The 18,349-nt window shown below is 46.9% G+C and overlaps 1 protein-coding gene across 3 annotated transcripts in view; it reads right to left on the bottom strand.

Annotated features, from left to right (window-relative positions):
- SOCS7 (suppressor of cytokine signaling 7) overlaps positions 1-16,360 on the bottom strand; it is a 31,022-nt gene extending 14,662 nt beyond the window's left edge. The window contains exons 1-7 of one of the 3 annotated variants that reach the window (XM_025859276.2): positions 15,195-16,360; positions 8,570-8,634; positions 5,570-5,674; positions 5,023-5,124; positions 4,025-4,155; positions 3,341-3,509; positions 902-1,030 (exon numbers count right to left, since the gene is read on the bottom strand). In XM_025859276.2, the coding sequence (XP_025715061.2) occupies positions 902-1,030; positions 3,341-3,509; positions 4,025-4,155; positions 5,023-5,124; positions 5,570-5,674; positions 8,570-8,634; positions 15,195-16,165 (1,672 nt within the window). In that variant the 5' untranslated portion in view covers positions 16,166-16,360. The remainder of the gene's footprint in view (positions 1-901; positions 1,031-3,340; positions 3,510-4,024; positions 4,156-5,022; positions 5,125-5,569; positions 5,675-8,569; positions 8,635-15,194) is intronic. The other 2 variants (XM_025859277.2, XM_025859278.2) reach the window with 2 other exon arrangements.
- Positions 16,361-18,349: the final 1,989 nt, after the last annotated feature.

Below are 18,349 nucleotides of genomic sequence, written 5' to 3'. Positions count from 1 at the left end.
TTATTTAAATCACCAAGATTATAAAACACATTCCTGTAACCTGGTTCAATCCTGTTACTGATGTTCTGCCTGGGGCTCCCCTGGAACTTCTTTTTAAAGCAATTTCTTGGCACACAGTTTGTTTAAGAATCTCAATTTGATTCACTGGGAACGCATGAAGTTCTCATTTTAATCTGTTTGTATCTTACAAATTCCTCAATTAATATGCTTGTCATTTTGCTTTTCCCCAACCCTATAAAAGCAGACAGACTCCTCCAAACCATCTCTTCCCTCCCTTCGGGAGAGATTAGATAGCTAGCTCCCTACTTAGTGGGCAGAAAGACTATATAACCACGCCAGCAAGGATGGGAACGGAACTTCCCAAAGCTCCCAAATGGAGAGATGTCTTTATATTTAATGCTAGTAGAGATATAAGAATCAACAAGAACCATCTACTCTTTAACAGCAAGTTCAGTACGAATGGACAAAATCCACAGCAGACTGTCATTGAATTCAGCCTCCTTGACACTCACCGTGGCCTTTCTAGTGAATACTTTTTTACCTTCCCTGTTCCCGTAGAAATGACCTGAGCAAGTTCTCATCTCTCTGCTTCACATGGAAGCATGAGATGCCTGGATCAGGGACAAGGAGACACCTCTGAATGTTAAATATTCACAGGACGCCCGGGCAGCGAGATGGGATCCATTTTCTCATTCGTGTGTTCAGAAAAGCAAAGATTCCTTCTCAGTATGTTGAAGGATTAATGTACAAGAGCAGGAGATTAACCACTGGACTCCAGGAAGAGCCAGGAAAAAGGACTTCAAGTAAGTGTGGCTTTTTCTGGGAGGCAGGGGGACACATTTTGATACTATAATGCATCATACCCAAGTAAGTTATATAATTAATGTAACTCTAGCCTTACCTGGAACCCTGGATCTCAAGAAATAGAGGAACTTCCCATTCTTGGAGTGCATGATGGCTCTCTTAATGAACTCCACCACTGACTGACAGCGATCCTCAAACTTGGGGTGACACCACAGGCTGAAAGTTCCTGCCATGGAAAATTAGGGAGAGGTAAAGATGTAAAAACTTACTTTTAAAACATCTGGGAAGCTCACTTAAACATTGAAACGATTCACAATTCTGGGAGGGTCATTTGTGGGCAAGCTGTCAGACAGAGGTCCCTGAAGACGCCTGTTCCTGTTTGCTCCACAATGAATGGAAAGGAAGAAATCACCTTTAATAAGACATTAGTAGGAACACTAATCCTTAAATCACAGACCATAAAAAAAGACTGCCATAGCAAAAGCCAGTTGAAATGCCATCCCTTCAAGAAACTCTGTGTTCAAGCATTCATGGAATAGTCGAGGCAAGAAAGGAAGAGTGGTTTTGCAAGTCTCACTCATTCAGGTGTTACGCACAAAACATCAAATTCTAAGTCTTTTCTTCTTTAACTTCTCAATTCACACCCCCCACGGTATGTTGCAAAGATCCCACCCCAAAATTTTAGAGTCCCAAAAGCAAAAGGGAAACTGAACTCCATGACTAAAAACAAACCAAAAACTCAAGCACTAAATGCAAAGGAATCACCCACAAAAGGGACGGAATCCAAGAGAACTACAGATTTGAGTCTCTCTAGCTACTCTTACAATATCACTTAAAAAGATAAAGACAAATGCTCCATTAAACTGGCAACTGAAAGACCCACAAGGCTTCTATTAAAAATTCCATTTATTCGAGGAAGAAAAGCCCCTTTGAATAAAAAGTAACTGGAGCACCATTTGAAGGTTCTCTCCTTACCGGCCTCTTGCCTATCAGGGACCTTAGAGGTCAGGCATTTATTCCTCATTCTCATGGCCTAGTCATTCATCATTTTCATAGATTTATAAAAATACTTCATTTGAGGGGTGCCTGGGTGGCTCAGTCGTTAAGCGTCTGCCTTCAGCTAAGGTCATGGTCCCAGGGTCCTGGGATCGAGGCCCGCATCAGGCTCCCTGCTCAGCGGGAAGCTTGTTTCTCCCTCTCCCACTCCCCCTGCTTGTGTTCCCTCTCTCACTGTGCCTCTGTCAAATAAATAAATAAAATCTTTAAAAAAAAAATACTTCATTTGAAAATGCTTTACTTTGCATGGTGTTTTTCTGGTTTGATTTTGGCCTTTGGAAATAGCAGGAGGGGGGGCAGCAGGCTAGGCCACAGCTATCTAACTAATTCTCAGGTCTGTGGACTGAAGGGCCTCTCTCTTCATGCACCTTTAAGGCAGGGGTGGGGACAGAGGAAACCATGGACAAAGCTATGCTGGCGTAACACGCTACTTCCTGCCCCACGTGAGAAGCAAACCAGATACATACAGCACAACATGGCTGACAGCAGAAAAGACATGGTGGGGGCTGAGAAGAGCCTGCAAGAGACTCTTGCTTGTGAGGCTGTGCCTAACACAGCTCCTTTAAGGCTGATCCCTGAAACTCTCCAAAGTTCTCTCCACTTTTCAAATTTGTAACACAGGCAGTTACTCGGAGACAAAGGATGTAGTACCCAGCCCTGCCACTGCTGACCGTCACGAGTTTCTGGCCCAGGTCAAACACAGAATGCCACGATGCAAAGTCAATCCAGACAGCAGGGTTGAACAAATCAGCTCTATACACGACCACAGCATTCAGCACTAGCTGACCACAGAGGAGGAGGGACCCCCCAGGAAGGAAGGCAGATAGTCTAAAGCATGTTGATCCCACAAAGTCTCTGAGTTCTGATGACTATTTCCTAAGAGACCACAGAGATGACCTAAAGAAATTATCACCATGCTGTCTGGCAGGAAGAGCCGATGCGACTCTCAGGCAAAGAAATTCACTTACAGGACAGTCACAGGATGAAAACTAAATTCTCCTCTTTGTGTACAGGATTTAATAGAAGTCTCTCTAGATGTTAAGTCTAATTATTTTTTCTTTATGAGATACAGATACAGCAATTACCTACATAGGGGTGAAAGGTGAAGCGACATCACGCGTTAAGTCTAATTACGAACGGAGCTTGGGAGAATTTGTGGAAAGGTCCTAGGTTATTTCTTCCTTCTATCAAGAGAATTCTACCAGCTTTGCTCTGTTTGACAGTCTTGTTCAGGCCCTCGTCTTTTGGAGAGAAATGCTGAGAATACTTTTCAACAGAACCCTCACCTTCCTCCCTACCCCTGCCAACATTCCTTCTAGGACTGAAACCAGTACCCATAACAACATTCAACGGAGTATGAGGTTTTCCTCCCTATCCATAGTTCCACTTCTATAAAACCTTCCCGCAAAAAGGCCAGATAGCAAGAGTAGAGACCCGCAAAGGGGGAAGAAGGCTTTCCCCAAACAGCAGCATCTCTTACCTCTGTAGTGCTCCATTCTCGTGTGGTGGGTGATACCCTGTGACCGGAAACTGAGGCTCAGGATGTAACGAGGATCAGAGCTATCTCGTACCAGGAAAGAGCCATCTGGCTTCCCTTTCAGCTTCATCTCTGCATCTTCCCAGTTCATTGGTCCCCAGTACCAACCACACTATCAAAGACAAGAAGTGGTCAAGTACTTCACAGCATGGGGGAAAGGTGCACGTTTTCAGCACTATCGATTTTACCGCAGGAGAATCCCCACCCTCCCATCACTTCTAAAACATTTCACTAGGCAAGAGCTGCTAAGAGTGTCTTAACCATTAGCAACGAACAGCAGGCTCATTCATTTTACCCCTCCAGAGTAACAGAAGAATAAGCTTACAGTCCCATTACCAGGGCCCGACAAAGAAAGGAGAGGGAACTGGGTCAGTTAATCTGTCAAAGTCAGCTTCCACTAAGTAAACAGTTCTCCATAACCGTTCTTCACCACATTCAAATGTTTTTCTCCAAGATTCCATTTTACAACGTCCCTTATGGAATTGATCATAGCAGCATATTGCTTTGGCACTGTAAATATAGAGGCAAGAGAACTACTCTTCCTCTAAAAATAAGACAAGGAGAGCCCAGGACAGAAGAAGGAGAGTGGGAGAGGAGGCCAGCCGCCAGTCTCCGGGCACCGCCTACCTTCTCCAACTCTCGAAGGCTGGCGGCAAAGCTGCTTGAGTCGGGCCGGTAGAGCGGACACTGGAGATGCTGGGGGGGCTGGCTGTGCAGGGATTCAGCTGCTCGGATGGGAGCAATCCGGGGAAATGCATCTGCCGGGCAAGAGAGTGGCGGTCACTTGTTCACCCTCCCGGCTCCCAAGCACAAGCAGACCCTCCCCGCAAAACAGAGATGCTAACTGAAGAGGGGCAAGGCATTAGAAGCTAAGCTGGAAAGGGTGGACGCCAAAGCAGTGGAAAGGAGCTGGATGGGCTGTAACAAAAAGCTGTGTGGGCTCGTGTAAGCTGTGAAGGATGGGTGGGGGCGTTTGACCCCAAGAGAGGGCTAGAGGAGCTGCTCACTAACCTGACTAAGGTGACTACTTCAGGGGCTTCACCAGCCTAGAGCGATTCCAGCTTCTCCCACCTCGAGGTGAAGCGCCGGTAAAGCAGCCTTGGAAATAGTGACTCGCTTACTTGCCCAGGAAGAGGAACGATTTTGCCAGGCAAGTGGAAAAGAATGCTGATTTCATTCATTTTACTCCTTGGGGACTGGAGGCTGGCAAAGCAGGTATGGGCTACTAAATGCTTGGTACTTATTTACAAGGCTGCAGTAAATACTAAAAGCTTAGAAACACCAGAGAACTTTGAAAACTTTAAACCTCTTCACCATTAGGAAATTAAGGCAGTCTCCTAAGTGAGATCTACTCAGAGACCGCAAAGCAGGTTCGGCAGCAAAGACGTGAGAAATTCAATAGTCTTTTATCCCTAACAAAAGTCAGATTCACCTCCACAGGGAAAATGGGTTAGAAAAACCACTTCTTGGCCTCAATTCCAAGGAGTTCTGGCCCAGCCAAGGGGATAAGATTTAAGCTTTCGCATAAGTCCTATTATTTCCATAAATAGACGTCTCCCATCCTTCAAGAGTATATTACTTTGTACTCCCAACTTTTACAAGGCTTGCCTCTAAACTAAGCTAACCTGGGGCATGGGGTGGAGGAGGCGGAGGTAGGGGGAAAGACTGCAGGGAAGACCCCATCGGAGCCACAAGGACAGATGTAGGCAGCGTCCCACTGATATCATCTAGAAGAGAGAACAGAAGCAAGAGGTTCAGAAATATGAGCACAGATGAGTGAGGTGAAGCAGAGGAGAGGGAGAAGGATCATCAGGCTGCCCTCTGGAGCAAGATGGCCTGACCTTCACCCTGTCTTTTTGCACAGAGGCAACAATCATCTTAACCTGGTTTCCTTTGTTGAAAGCAGAAATGTAAGGATATTCCTAAAGCAGTCTACTACCGGTAGATTCAGGGCAAGATAAATACAGGTCTAATCAACATATGGACAGTAAACGTTACAGCATGCAGGTAAGAGACCCATTTAACTGCTTAGGGAGATGACAAGTGTGCTGAGAAAGGGACAGGGAATAACTGGGTCATTATTAGAAACCCAGTCCTGGGAAAGAACAACAGGTTTCTAGAGCTCACCCCCTCCCACTAGGGCAAGAAGGCAGAGAGGGGCAGAGACTATACCTAGGAGGCTGAGGCTTCTCCTCGGAGGAGGAGGGGGAGTTGGAGGGTGTGGAGAGGTCAGGCCCCGCTGAGAGATGTCCACGTCCACAAGTGACACAGTTTCACCTGAGGGATTCACAGACCAAGCATGTTACGGAAGCACCTTGCCCCCAGCTGAAGTCGAAAGCAAAGGAAAGCAAAGGGCAAGCAAGGGAGGCTAGAGGTCTCCGGCTCTCAAAAATCTCAAAACCTAATGCTCCCCAGAGCTGGAATCACCCCCAAACACCCGGCAAGTCAATTTTAAATTCTATCATTTCTCGGTCCTGTTAAAGGTCAAGGATTCTTTAGGACAGAAACATAGGATTAACAGTGGAAAGGCCAATTAATTGTGGTTGTGCCACTGACTACGTAACCTTAACAAGGGGTCTTTATTCAAATGGAACTCACAGCATTTATGTTTACAGATGTGTGTACCAATTTCTGCCTTAGGGAGCAAGGCAAGCAGCTTGTTACAAGTCCAAATGGACATGGAAAGCAAGTGCCAGAAAAATGTAAGAATTGCATGGTAACCTGAATGCAGATAAAGGTCCCAAGGTGAGCCCCAACTTCTTCCTAAATAGCTTTCTACATCTAAATTTTCCAGAATATTCACTCATAAGAGAACCAACCATTTCGCATATCAACTGATTCCTAACAGCTAAGGCTACAAAGGCCAAAAAGTGCATTTATAATCCTAATAATGAACTACTTCCACAGTCAGCCAAATCAGGTAAGCTCCAGAGGAGCTTGATGGGGGATGGCACATGGTTTCTCCTATTTCCGGCCTATCATGCAGTTCTGTTCTCTGCATATACCCTCCTTCTTGCCATCCAAGCCCATCTACCCTCTCTCCACTTCAGTCACCAGAGGGTAACGGGTATTATAAAACAAAGGCTGACTCACAAGTTTTGGTAGGCCTGACCCACAGGGGGAGGACTCTCAAGATTTCTCTAATTTGGCCCTTAGGGTGTTACTTCCAACAACTTTTTCTCATTCAGGAAGCTGAATTAGCTCCTCAGCTAGAATTTTATTATTTCCCAGTTAAAAAAATGAGGTAACCAGTATCTCTAAAAGGCCAAGAGTTGGGCTTTCACAATCTAATACACAGTTTTTTACAAAGGTCTTGAGCACTAATTAAGATAAGCAGAAAAGCTCTGCCAGGGGGACCTGGCTGGCATAGTCAGTAGAGCATGTGACTCTTGATCTCAGGGTTATGAGTTCGAGCCCCATGTAGGGCGCAGAGTTTACTGAAAGAAAGAGGGGCGCCTGGGTGGCTCAGTTGTTAAGTGTCTGCCTTCAGCTCAGGTCATGATCCCAGGGTCCTGGGATCAAGCCCCACACTGGGCTCCCTGCTCAGCGGAGAGCCTGCTTCTCCCTCTCCCACTCCCTCTGCTTGTGTTCCCTCTCTAACTGTGTCTCTCTCTGTCAAAATAAAATAAAAAATAAAATCTTAAAAAAAAAAGAGAGAGAGAGAGAAAGAAAAAAAAAGAAAGCTCTACTAAAAGTCATCAGTGGAAGCTCTGGGAAGCTGGGCCCAGACTCAACACAGAGCTTAGTAACTGAGAGTCTAGCAGCCCAGAGCAATGCAGTGAGCTCAGACAAGTGTGTTTCCTGAAGGGTCAGAGATCTGGACGATAGGTATAGCACTTATTTATTTTTTTTTAAGATTTTATTATTTGAGAGAGAGAGAGAGCACGAGCGGGTATAGGGGCAGAGGGAGAAGGAGAAGCAGACTCCCCGCTGTGCAGGGAGCCCAATGTGGGGCTCGATCTGGGATCATGGGACCATGACCTGGGATCACGACCTGAGCTGAAGGCAGACGCTTAACTGACTGAACCAGCAACGCGCCCCTAGGTATAGCACTCAAGTAAAACATGTAATTAAAAAAAAAAAAAAAAAAAGATGTAATTCAAGAGAGCTGAGGCTGTCTGAAACAGGAACACCAAACCTGAAAGTACAAATGTGGGTGAGCGTTCCTTACTTTAAAGAGGAAACAATCATTAACGAGAAAGACATGCTGCTACAGGACAGGATTCTTTAATTCTGGGCTTCGGGTAAGAACAGAGGCCTCCCTCTCCATCTGTGCCTATTACAGACACCAACTCACTTCTTCTGACACCTCACAGCAGTCTATGCAGTAACAGGGGTCCCAATAGCCTGCTGAACATCTTCTGGACATGTCCATTCCTAAATCATAATTCTTCCTGTCATCTTTTCGAGGGATACAATCTCCAAAGGAGTTTGAAGTTAGGATTTTTTGGTTGGGCCACAATGAGGAGTACTCCGTTCCTGAGACTGGAGGCAGCATGCTAAAGACCTTCTCTATCACTTACTTAAGCAGGAGCTCTATATATGACTAACAAAAAGGCTCCCTATCTGAACAAGATCCCCATTAAGGAGAAGGCAGTTGCCCAAAGGATATTCAACCACTTTCCTACTTGAGCAACTGTGTTCCCTGCTGCAATAGGAAAGACTTAAATTAGACACAGTGAAGAACTCTTAACAGCTGCAAGAACTCCTGGCCCCTAAAATGGGTAAGACAAGAGTTCACATAATCCCCTTTGCCCAAAGTCTTTAAAAATAGACCAGACAATCATGGATCATGTTTATTAGATCATCCATGAACTCCCTTGGAAGCAAGGACAGGAATTGTATGACTTCTAGAGAGTCCTTTATGAGCCTATAAATTTGTAATTCCTACTTTTAATTTACACACGATGGCCCTGAACGAAGCACTGTGTACCTGCCAGGGCTACCTAATTACCAGCAGTCTCTATCTCCAACTATAAAGACTCCAAAGTCAAGAACACATTCCACACCATAAAAATAGCCTCACCCCAACCCCAGCGGGCATGGAATGAAGGAAGTGGCTGCAGGCCCACCAGAAGCTTGCTCTGCGGTGCATCTGCAAGTGTCCCCAGACAGGTCTCAGAACACTCCTGCTTTCAGAGGTCAGAAGAAAAAGAGAGCAATCACCCTTACCTGTGAACAGAGGGCTGAAGGAGACCGGAGAAAAGGCACTTTGAGTTCTTGTCAACCTGGGTTTCCTAGGGGGTGAGAGAGCACACAGAGAATATAAGGGAGGATGGAGGAATGAACACATACACATTTAAGTCACTACGACACTCAATTCTAGATGCACTGAAAAACCAAGCAAATCCTAGTCACTGTCAACAACACTTTTGTAATAAAGCCTAAAATTTAAAGGGGGAGAATGAAATAATTCAGGCAATTTCTTAAATAGATTTGCCTACAAAGTTCAGCCTACAAAGCCATGAGAAATCCCTTTGGATCTCTCCACACCCAGCATAACGGAAAAGTAAAACACCTTGAGTGGTAATTAGCAAGTCCATTTCTAGAGGAAGGAAGTCAGATGCAAGGCTGATTTTCATAAGGGAGCCAAGAAAATGGCTCTTGACCTGAGCAGGTGTCATATCGGAGCAAACACTTTCCCTATGGCCCCGCCCCAAGGTGCAAGAGGTCCCAAAGGGAACCAGGGAATAGATTTGGTCTTGAGAATGGCACAAGAAGCACAGGCAATGTTCAACCACTAAGATCCCTGATTTCTACACAAATGCCCCGAGCCATGGTACAAAGCCATCAGCTAACAAGGGGGCCCCCTCAGGTTAAGGGCTCTGCCTGGCTCCCAAAGAAAATGGCCCTTCCCCTCTCTGAGTGGCTAGTCACATGGCTCTCCCCATGACTTCTTGATCCTGCTCTGGGGAGCCAGCTGGAAAACCCAGATCTCCTGTGAAAAGATACACCAAAGGTAACTTCACTTTGTACCAATTTCAACTGGCTTTTCAGTGAGAAATGAAAGAAATCCAAAAGACTGACAAAGACTTTCTGGCCAGAAATGTGCTAAGCTCAAAAACCTCACCTCAGGATGACTGAATTGACTACAAGGGAAAGAACTTGCAGAAGTGATAAAAATATGCTCTATCTGGCCTGTGGCAGAGCTTATATGACTGTATATCATATTGCCAAAATTAACAGAACTGGACACATAAAAAAAAAAAAGGTGAATTTTAGGCGGTCATAAATTATACCTCAACAAACCAGACTTAAAAAAGGAAAAGGAAAAAACCCACGAATTGAGTGCCTGACTCTAGGCCTTATACCTGGCTCACCTTCCAAAATTACTCTCACCCAAAGGACTAAATAAAACTTCAAAGGCACCAACAGAGAAGCCGCACAGAAAATCCAAAATGAAACCCTATTTAAATTACTTGACTTTGGAAGATCTTTACACATTTGTTTTAACACAGACATCTAAGCTTCTCGAGACTCCCTTCAAACAGAATTTCAAAACCATATTGTGAAGACCTTACTCAGAAACAGCCAAGACGCTGGATTGCTCTCACACTCCCTCTGCAACTTCTTCGATGCTGAGACTTCTCATCTAATGATGGCGCTCCCTGTACCTGCCCCACCCAAGGCACACACAGGAGACATGGCTGCATCAAAACACGACACAACCACACAGACTCCTCTGTTTATAAAAGTTGACCCTGACCATCTGCAGCTTAGTTCCAACACTCCAGAGGGCTGGAATGGAAAGTTAATTCTGCTGGACATGAACTTTAAGACTGAAGAGCTTCCAAGCTGATTTTTATTTGATAACTTGTTGGGTACAACATTAAACCCAGCAAGTAGAAACCTAAAGCACTGGCCTCTCAAAGGGTTCACACCTCAGCCATTTGGCCGTTTGCCTCTTTTCAAAGGAAGCTGCATTACTCTGCCATCTGCCCATGCTGGGGACGAGGCTCTTCAGTGCCAAGCACTGAAGAACGGCAGTACCCAAATGCACACATCTTGTGGGGACTCATCTTCTCCCCCACCCCCGGCATTCTGCAGAAGAAAATCATAGTTTCTAGGATCTAGAAAAAGAAATACATCAGAATCTGAACACAGGCAGAGCCATTTGAGAGCCCTGGGATGGCTTTTTCTGGCAAATAAGGGGGCCTCGGGGCTGGAAGCTTGAAGAGTAGAAGGTCTAGGGGGCTGATAGGCTAATAATAAAAATAAGTGCTTCCTTCTCTCTTCAGGTAGACACTGTCTAACTAAAAATCCAAAGCAGTTTCTGTCTCAAGGATCCTGAGAGCATTCTAATGGCAGCCATTCATGAAAAGACCAATCTAGACAACTATAAAAAACAAAGCAAGGGAACAATTAACATAAAACTGAGGACGGTGGTTACGTGGGGGAGGGAAGAGATGTAATCAGGAAGCAACACACAGGGGTCTTCAAAGATACTGATAACATTCTATTTGCTAAGCTTAGTGGTGGGTACCCAAGTATGCAATTCATTATTATTATAGTACATACACTTTATGTATCTCCTTTTGTAGACATGAAGCATTTAAAACGATAAAAGCCCATCTAAGCTGGATGTGCCGTTTTGGGAAAACAACATGAATGATTCAGCTCCAGTAACATTTTTAACTAACCCTTCCATACTACATTCCCATGTTATTTTATTCCTCCCCAGATCATCCTGACAAGCATTAGGGTGCAAAGTTAAGTCATTTTAACTCTGCCAGTGTGCCACTTGCATCTTAGCAGCAGAAAGACTTGAGAGGTAGGGTGGGGTAGGATCTGGTGGGCTATACCTCAGGTGGCAGAAAAGGACAGAGGCAGCAGAAGACCTGAGGCAAAGGTCTTCTTTGGGGCTAGCAGTGCTTTGTGTCAGCTACACCACTGCTTCTGCTACAGATGACAAACAGAATGCCTCAGTAAATTACTAACTGGACGGCAAGAGATCCATGGGATAAAATTTACAAGCATTAGACTAGATGGGCCAACAACACATTGATAAAACCACTGGCCACTTTTCAAATTCCTTGAAACCTAAAATATAAACCATGAAATAACGATGTCCTCCCTCTCCCTTGTCCATAAACCCCATCTACTGATGTCCTAAGACTTGAACATGTCCTTTTCTACAGTAACTCCCAAACTCGGATGTCCAAATGCCAGGTTTGATGGCCACAATTTACCTCTGAGCCTGCTAGAGCACACAGTGCCAAGTCAGCTAGCCTTGCCATTTCCAACACGTCATAAGCCAGTGTCTGTTCATGTGCTGCAGGCACAAAAACCATGTGTTCATTTGTAGTTCCAATACACAGACATCTGTGCAGCAAGGTCATTTCCAAAACTCCATCATTCGCCAACTGAAGAACCTATGGAGGGAACTTCCAGGGAAAAGCCAAGAGGCGTGGTCCAACGTCTAAAACCTTGGAATGATTTTAGCAGGGAAAATGTTAAGGAGTGAAAGACACAGGCTCAAATGGACAGAGATTTCTGAAGTTAGGTTGCTCATTCCAAAAGATAAGATGCCAACCACAACCACTTTGTGGCACGAGAGTTGAAAAGATCCATGGAGTATGGACCCAAAACCCAAACCCAAAGTCAGAACTTCCTCAACACACACCACAAAATCATCTTGTTCTCAGCATGTCAGGCTATTTCTCAAAAAGACTCCCTGAGACCTGAAGACCCGAGGAAACAGAAAAGGCTTTCTCATGTCTGCCGGGTCTGTCCACGACAGCAGGGCCCCAGGCTAATGGCAGCCTGCCTCTCTTTCCAGAATTCTATCTTTTTTCCAAACAAATAGGAAACCACTACAGAACTGTTCTCCATTTTCCCACCTCACAATTACGAAGACAGCCAGTAATAATCTCAACTGTTAACTCGGAAAAAACAAACCCTGAAAAATGAACAAGGTACCCATTTCCAACCATGTGTGTATTAGGTGATGGTTTTAAAAGGTTAGATCAAATGCTATTTCTCAGCAAATACAAAGGAAGACAATCATTTCAACATATGTGAAAAAGACAAGGGAACTTCACTGGTTTTCCTGAAATAGCAATTCTATATCACACCGAGGCCCCCAGGCATCAAGCCCAGCTCTTTGAATTCCAACATATGTGTGTTACAAGGCCTAGCCCAGTTCTCCAGAACAGAAACCTGATTAGTCGATGGGCCCATTTCTTCCTTCACTTGAAAAGGGTTCTCTAAGCTAATTCGCACAAGACTTAAGACTCAGTATATCCAGGTAGGTCCATCTAGGACTCTAAAGCATCTAAAAGGAACTAAAGGTTTGCTTCATGTTAAAATATGGAGACTATTAAGCCTTTTAAAATGACGGCAGGAAGTACTTTCTAGTGATAGCTGTGGGAAAGGCAGATGTGGAAAAGGGCAAAGAGAGCCATACCCAGAGGTTACTGAAAAGCCCCAAATTATACAGCAAAGATTGCAGAGACTCGTAATTAACTCCAACCAACAATAAGAAGGGGGGTCATATACCTTCTGGCAAAAGACTGACATTTCTCACAGCCTCCAGGGCCTTACCAATCAAAACAAGAGAACAACCTAAAATTCCAAACTCATCCTTCTTCCCAACAGGGCAGACTTAGGAGGTGCAGATCCATAGAAATCACAACTACCCTAGCCAGACTTACCAAGTTTCTCACAGCTGCGAGACTGCCAACAAGACTGGCACATAGTAAGCTGTGGAAAAGCTAACAAGCAAATCTAGCAGCACCAAATCCTAAGCATTAAAAAAAAAAAAATTACCAGTTCAATCTTATTCCAAAAGCACAAAATATTCCATCTCAATTTCTCTTGTCTTCATTCAATTCCTACAAGGACAGGAACAAGACAATAATCACTCCCATTTTACAGATGAAAAAAAAAAAAGGAAGCACGAAGAAGACAAAATTGGCCTACATTCCACAGATGTTGGAGTTGTAAACGGAATCTAGATGTTCATGTCCTCTGTGCAACACACTGCCTCCTAATAGCAGTCAGCCAAACGTTCATACACAAATACCTAGCTCTTCTCCAATTCATCAGAAAAAGCCCTTGGACCAAAAAATGTAATTCTCCAGTGCCCTGAACTAAGCTTCCTTGCAGAGCTACAGCCCAATTTGCTCTGCAGCAGAAATCTGTATTGTGCTTAGTGTGAGGGTTGGTAAAAGAGCAGCCAATGACCATTAAATTCTGCTTCCAAAGGCAAAAAACCGTATAACATTATATGCCTTTTCCCTTCCTAATCTATTAGACGTAGCAGCTAATTTCACGCCACACCTCATATTCAGCGTCTCTGGAATCTTAGACCAAGTCCTGGTCAATATGGAACAAAGGCAAGACAAACCACAAGAAAATTAGCAGTCTATCCTATGTCATTACCCACAGATTCAATCCTGCCCTCCCCCCATCTGATGAAAATTTCATCTATACTGGTTAAGTGGAGCATTGAATGCAGAGCCTACAACAAAAAAGCTGTTTCGGCAGCCACACGTTTTAAGACCTGAGCTCCCAGCATAAGTTCACTGGGAAGCAAAGGCAGAAACATAGGTCTACCTGCAGGGGCAACACACATCAACCTACTGATTTCTTTAGGGAATTTGCGTTGGGTCTGATTCCCAAGATGATGCTCTGGCACAACTCTTCAGAAAGGGCAGCTAAGTCATAATTGACCCCACACTTTCCTCTTGGGGGCATGCAAACTCCCCTGAAAGGAGAAGTCCAAGGATGAGTGGTTCCCAGTCGAGGTCATACTTCAGGGTCATGTGGGAAGCTTTGTAGAAATTTAAACTCTTGGGCCCTCAGGCATACTGATCTTTTCCCAAAGCTCCCCACATGATTCTGGTACACAGTAAAGTTCTCAAATCTATTGGTCTACCCGTTCTTCAGCCTTGGGTTGTGGTTGCCAGTGTGTCTCAAGAATCCACCATATGAGCTGCACCAAAACCAATTCCAATCTTTGCTCAGAATCCACTCAGCGGTGCAAACCACAATGGCAGTTACCACAAGGGAAGTCTCACTTCTTGACACAAAAGTTGACAGCTTTTTAAACTAATATACAGACCTAATACTGGATGCCAGAGTGCTGTCCACCCTTCAGAAATGCAGAGGAAAAAAAATCAACGTCCAAGTTTGGAATATTCATCAACTGGCCTAGAACTCACGGACCCATGTCTATACCTCACACTTAGAATACTCACATGGGCTTGAGAGCAAACTATTTTCTATTCTCCCAGACGGTGGTCAGCACACAGGCTTGAGATACCAAGTATATCTAAGAAACCAACCAGGAAAACATTAACATGTTGAACAGAGATACCCAAACAATTGCTGGCCTACAGCTGCACGTGTGTCACATCATTTGTAGGCATGAGTGTGAAAGGGGTGGGGTAAACAGAAAGAATAATAAGCAAAATGGTTACAACACCAACTTTTTGCCCCAAAGACCAAACATTTCCAGCAACCGCCCTACCAGATATAATGGTAGACAGACACCTTGGAAAACTTTAAAAGCCAGGCCAGGGTTGGGGGTGGGAGGATGGTGTCAAATCATCTCCCAACTGGAGGGATGCTAACCAGCTGAGAAACGTCACCGGAGTGAACTTCCTAAGAGTGAAAACTGTTCCCCCACTTAGCTCTGACCTAATGGGCGATGTCACCACCTTTAGCCCTAAGTCTCTGTGCCTCCTTATGAAAGGCACATCCTAAGAATTGTCAGAAGCATGTTCGCAGCAGAATAAAAGGGAAATGAAACAAGAAAAGAAGTTTTGTCAGTCAGCCCCTCGGCCAGTCTCACCTCCCCGCGTCCAGCTCCCGGCCCGCAGAGCCTCCCATGTCTGTCAGGCTCGCAGCAGAAGTAGCCAGCTCTCCACAAGGCCTCTTGCCGGCCCCATCCCCACCGCCGGAGCCGCCGTTGCAGCTCTTCGTGCGAAAGAGGCGACTGAGGCGGATTTTGAGGGAGCCCTTCCGAGAAGGGCCCGCCAGTGGCCGGAGGGGCCCGGGAGGAGGCGGGGGCGGGGGCGGGGGCTGCGGCTCCCCTCTACCCAAGCGCCCTGGGGGGACCAAGTCCTGCATCGGGAAGGGCACCGGGGGTAATTCAGGACCCGGGGGCTGCAGCAGAAGCCGGCCGCCCCCTCCTCCTCCGCGACCCGGGCTGCTGAGCTCCTCTTCCGAGCAGCTGTTAGTCTCCAGGCTTTCGGCCTCCGACTCCAAGCCCTCCAGGACCAGTAGCGCGTCGCTCGTTTCCGTGGGGTCCTCCCCGGCCTGCGGGGCGGCAGCAGGCGGCTGAGGCTGCGGAGGGGGCGGCTGCGGGGGGCACGGGCACGGGCACGGGCAGCAACCCCCACCGACCGTCTTGACCCCCGGCGCCGCCGGCTGCCCGAGCCCCAGAGCCGCCAACTGCGCCTCCAGTCCAGCCGCCGGGCCCCAGGTTCGCTCAAGCGCCAACCCCGGCGGCAGGGCCTTGGGGTCCAGGGCACAGCGGTGCCGGGGACACAGCAGTTCCGAGGGTCCCGGCTCCGGGGCCGCCTCCGCGTCCTCCTCCTCCGGCGGCCGACCCACGTTGCGGAACACCATCAGCTGCGGCGGCCGGGAGCCCCGCGGACCGGGCCGCGCGAGGAAGGGTGGCGGCGGGGGGCCATGGCCCGGGGGCGGCGGCGGCGGGCCTGGCTCGGGGGCCGCCTCTCCATAGCCGAGCAGGCGGCTCAGGACGCGGTACGAAGCGGCCGCCGCCGCCGCCTCGCCATCCCGGAGCTCGGCCCCCTGCATCGGGGAGAGGGAGGGAGGGCGGGCGGCTGGGAGCCGGGCTGGGGTGGGGACTAGGCCGGGCCCCGCCGGAGCCCCGCCCGCCGCGGCCCCCGGAGCGACAGCGCTAACGGCCGCCGCGGCCTCTGCCTCATAGAGGGGGGCGGGGGGCGCGCGGAGCCCAGCGCTAGCCCAGGCCGCGCGCCGCCGCCGCCGCCGCCGCCGCCGAGGAACGCCCCCGGATGGCGTCATTTCCGGAAGGCTGTGACCACGCCCCCTCCCCAGGGCGCGCTCGCGCTGGCCTCGGCGGAGCGTGACGTTGAGTGCAGCCCGGGCCGCTATTGGCGGTGGGCGGCTTCTCGCCTAGCCGTTGGTCCCCTGCCCCGACCTTTGCTTTTCACTTCCCGGGCGCTGAGGCCGAAGCCGCCCCTCCCCGGTGCGGGGGGAGCGGCCCTGGAAAACCTGGTTTGGTCCTGGCCGAGAGACCGGCTGGCCTCTGGGAGTACCTGTGATGTGGTCCCGCCTGGGCCGCTTGCGAGGTGTGACCGTGACCGAGTCATTTCTTCATTGACTAACTGTATCCCCTCTGGCTTCCAGTGAATGTTTGTGGAATGACACATGAATAATGTGTGTTCTAGAGCCAGTGGTGTGCTGATAAATGTTTAACATCTGGCTCTCGGGGGAAGAGGGCATTACATGTATATATATATGTATATATATAGGTACATAAGTTTATCATGAATTTTACTGATGTAAAGGTTGTATAGCACACAACTTACAAATGATAACAATAGTATACGATTGCAAATTCTATATAACCAATTGATTCTCAAGAATCCTTTCATTGGCTTTGGTCAAACCCTTGTATGGGTAGCCAACTTGTGGTTTCAGTTGACCAAGGAATTGCAGCATGAATGTTGGTTGATGTTTTCCTCAATGTCAGTGTAAGAGGAAAATGAAAAAAATAAAGACGGTCTTAACTGGCAATTATGGGAGTGACTTGCTTGCTGAATCAGAAAACAGTTTTCAAATACTGAAAGAATATTCCCTTAATTTGGGGGGCGCCTGGGTGGCTCAGTCGGTTAAGCATCTGCCTTCCGCTCAGGTGATGATCCCAGGGTCCTGAGATGGAGCCCACCTTGGGCCTCTTTGCTGGGGGTGGGGAGTCTGTTTCACCCTCCCCACCTCCCCACCCCCGCTTGTGTGTTCTCTCTCCCTCCCCCTCTCTCTCTCAAATAAATGAATAAAATCTTTATTAAAAAAAAGATTTCCTTAATTTTTGTGCTATTCACAATGCAATGGCTACAGGCATAACACATTAAATTTAAATCTGAATTACTAACTTCCCCTCCATCACTTTCTTAAATCTAGATAATAGACAAAACACTAAATCAAGGCCCTGATTTGTAGCATTTGCTGATATCCATGGTGTAGATACTCCCACCATGGCTGATTTCAATTTTCAGAACACAGAGTTACTGAACACGGAGTTAGAAAGATATGAGCAGTAGCATACCCTTATGTAATAGTTTCATCGTGCAGCTACAGCCCCAGGAACATAGGTAAACAGTAATAGTAAAGTTATTAGAAAGTGATGAGTTTTGAAAATATATTACCTTTATTTTAAACATTTAATTATAAGTGTGCATTATTTAATTTTGAATAGTAGCTGTGTTTCACAACTGGCTTGCAAAATTCTTGAAATTTTAACAGTTGGCTTTCACAGTCCTGTATGAGCCAGCTCCACAGCATCTTCGTACCTCAGTTTTCTCATCTGCAAAATAGGAATAACCATGACTGCTTCACTTACTTGCAGACATGCTGTGAAGATCAAATAAGAGAATGCTGTGTAGAGGATACTGGACTGGAGGGGAGGGAGAGGACTGGACTGGAGACAGCAGTCCGGGAGATCAGTTAAGAAACTATTGCAATTGTCCCCTGAGAGATGTCCAGGGATGCAAGAGATAAGGAGGAAGGATCAGCCAGCAGAATTTAGCAACTTTGTATCTGTGGGTGCACTGGAGCGAGGAGGGTATGAGCCCTGAAGCCAGAGAGAGCTTTTTTTTTTTTTTTTTTAAGATTTCATTTATTTATTTGGCAGAGAGATAGAGAGAGAGAACAAGTAGGCAGAGAGGCAGGCAGAGGGAGAGGGAGAAGCAGGCTCCCCGCTGAGCAGGGAGCCCGATGCCGGGCTCAATCCCAGGACCC

This window comes from Callorhinus ursinus, unplaced genomic scaffold, assembly GCF_003265705.2.
Source record: "Callorhinus ursinus isolate GAN/ISIS: 27379988/994484 unplaced genomic scaffold, GSC_fseal_2.0 scaffold52, whole genome shotgun sequence".
Lineage (NCBI taxonomy): Eukaryota > Metazoa > Chordata > Mammalia > Carnivora > Otariidae > Callorhinus > Callorhinus ursinus.
Note: the sequence above shows the minus strand (reverse complement) of the source record. Positions and strands in the feature narration are given on the sequence as shown.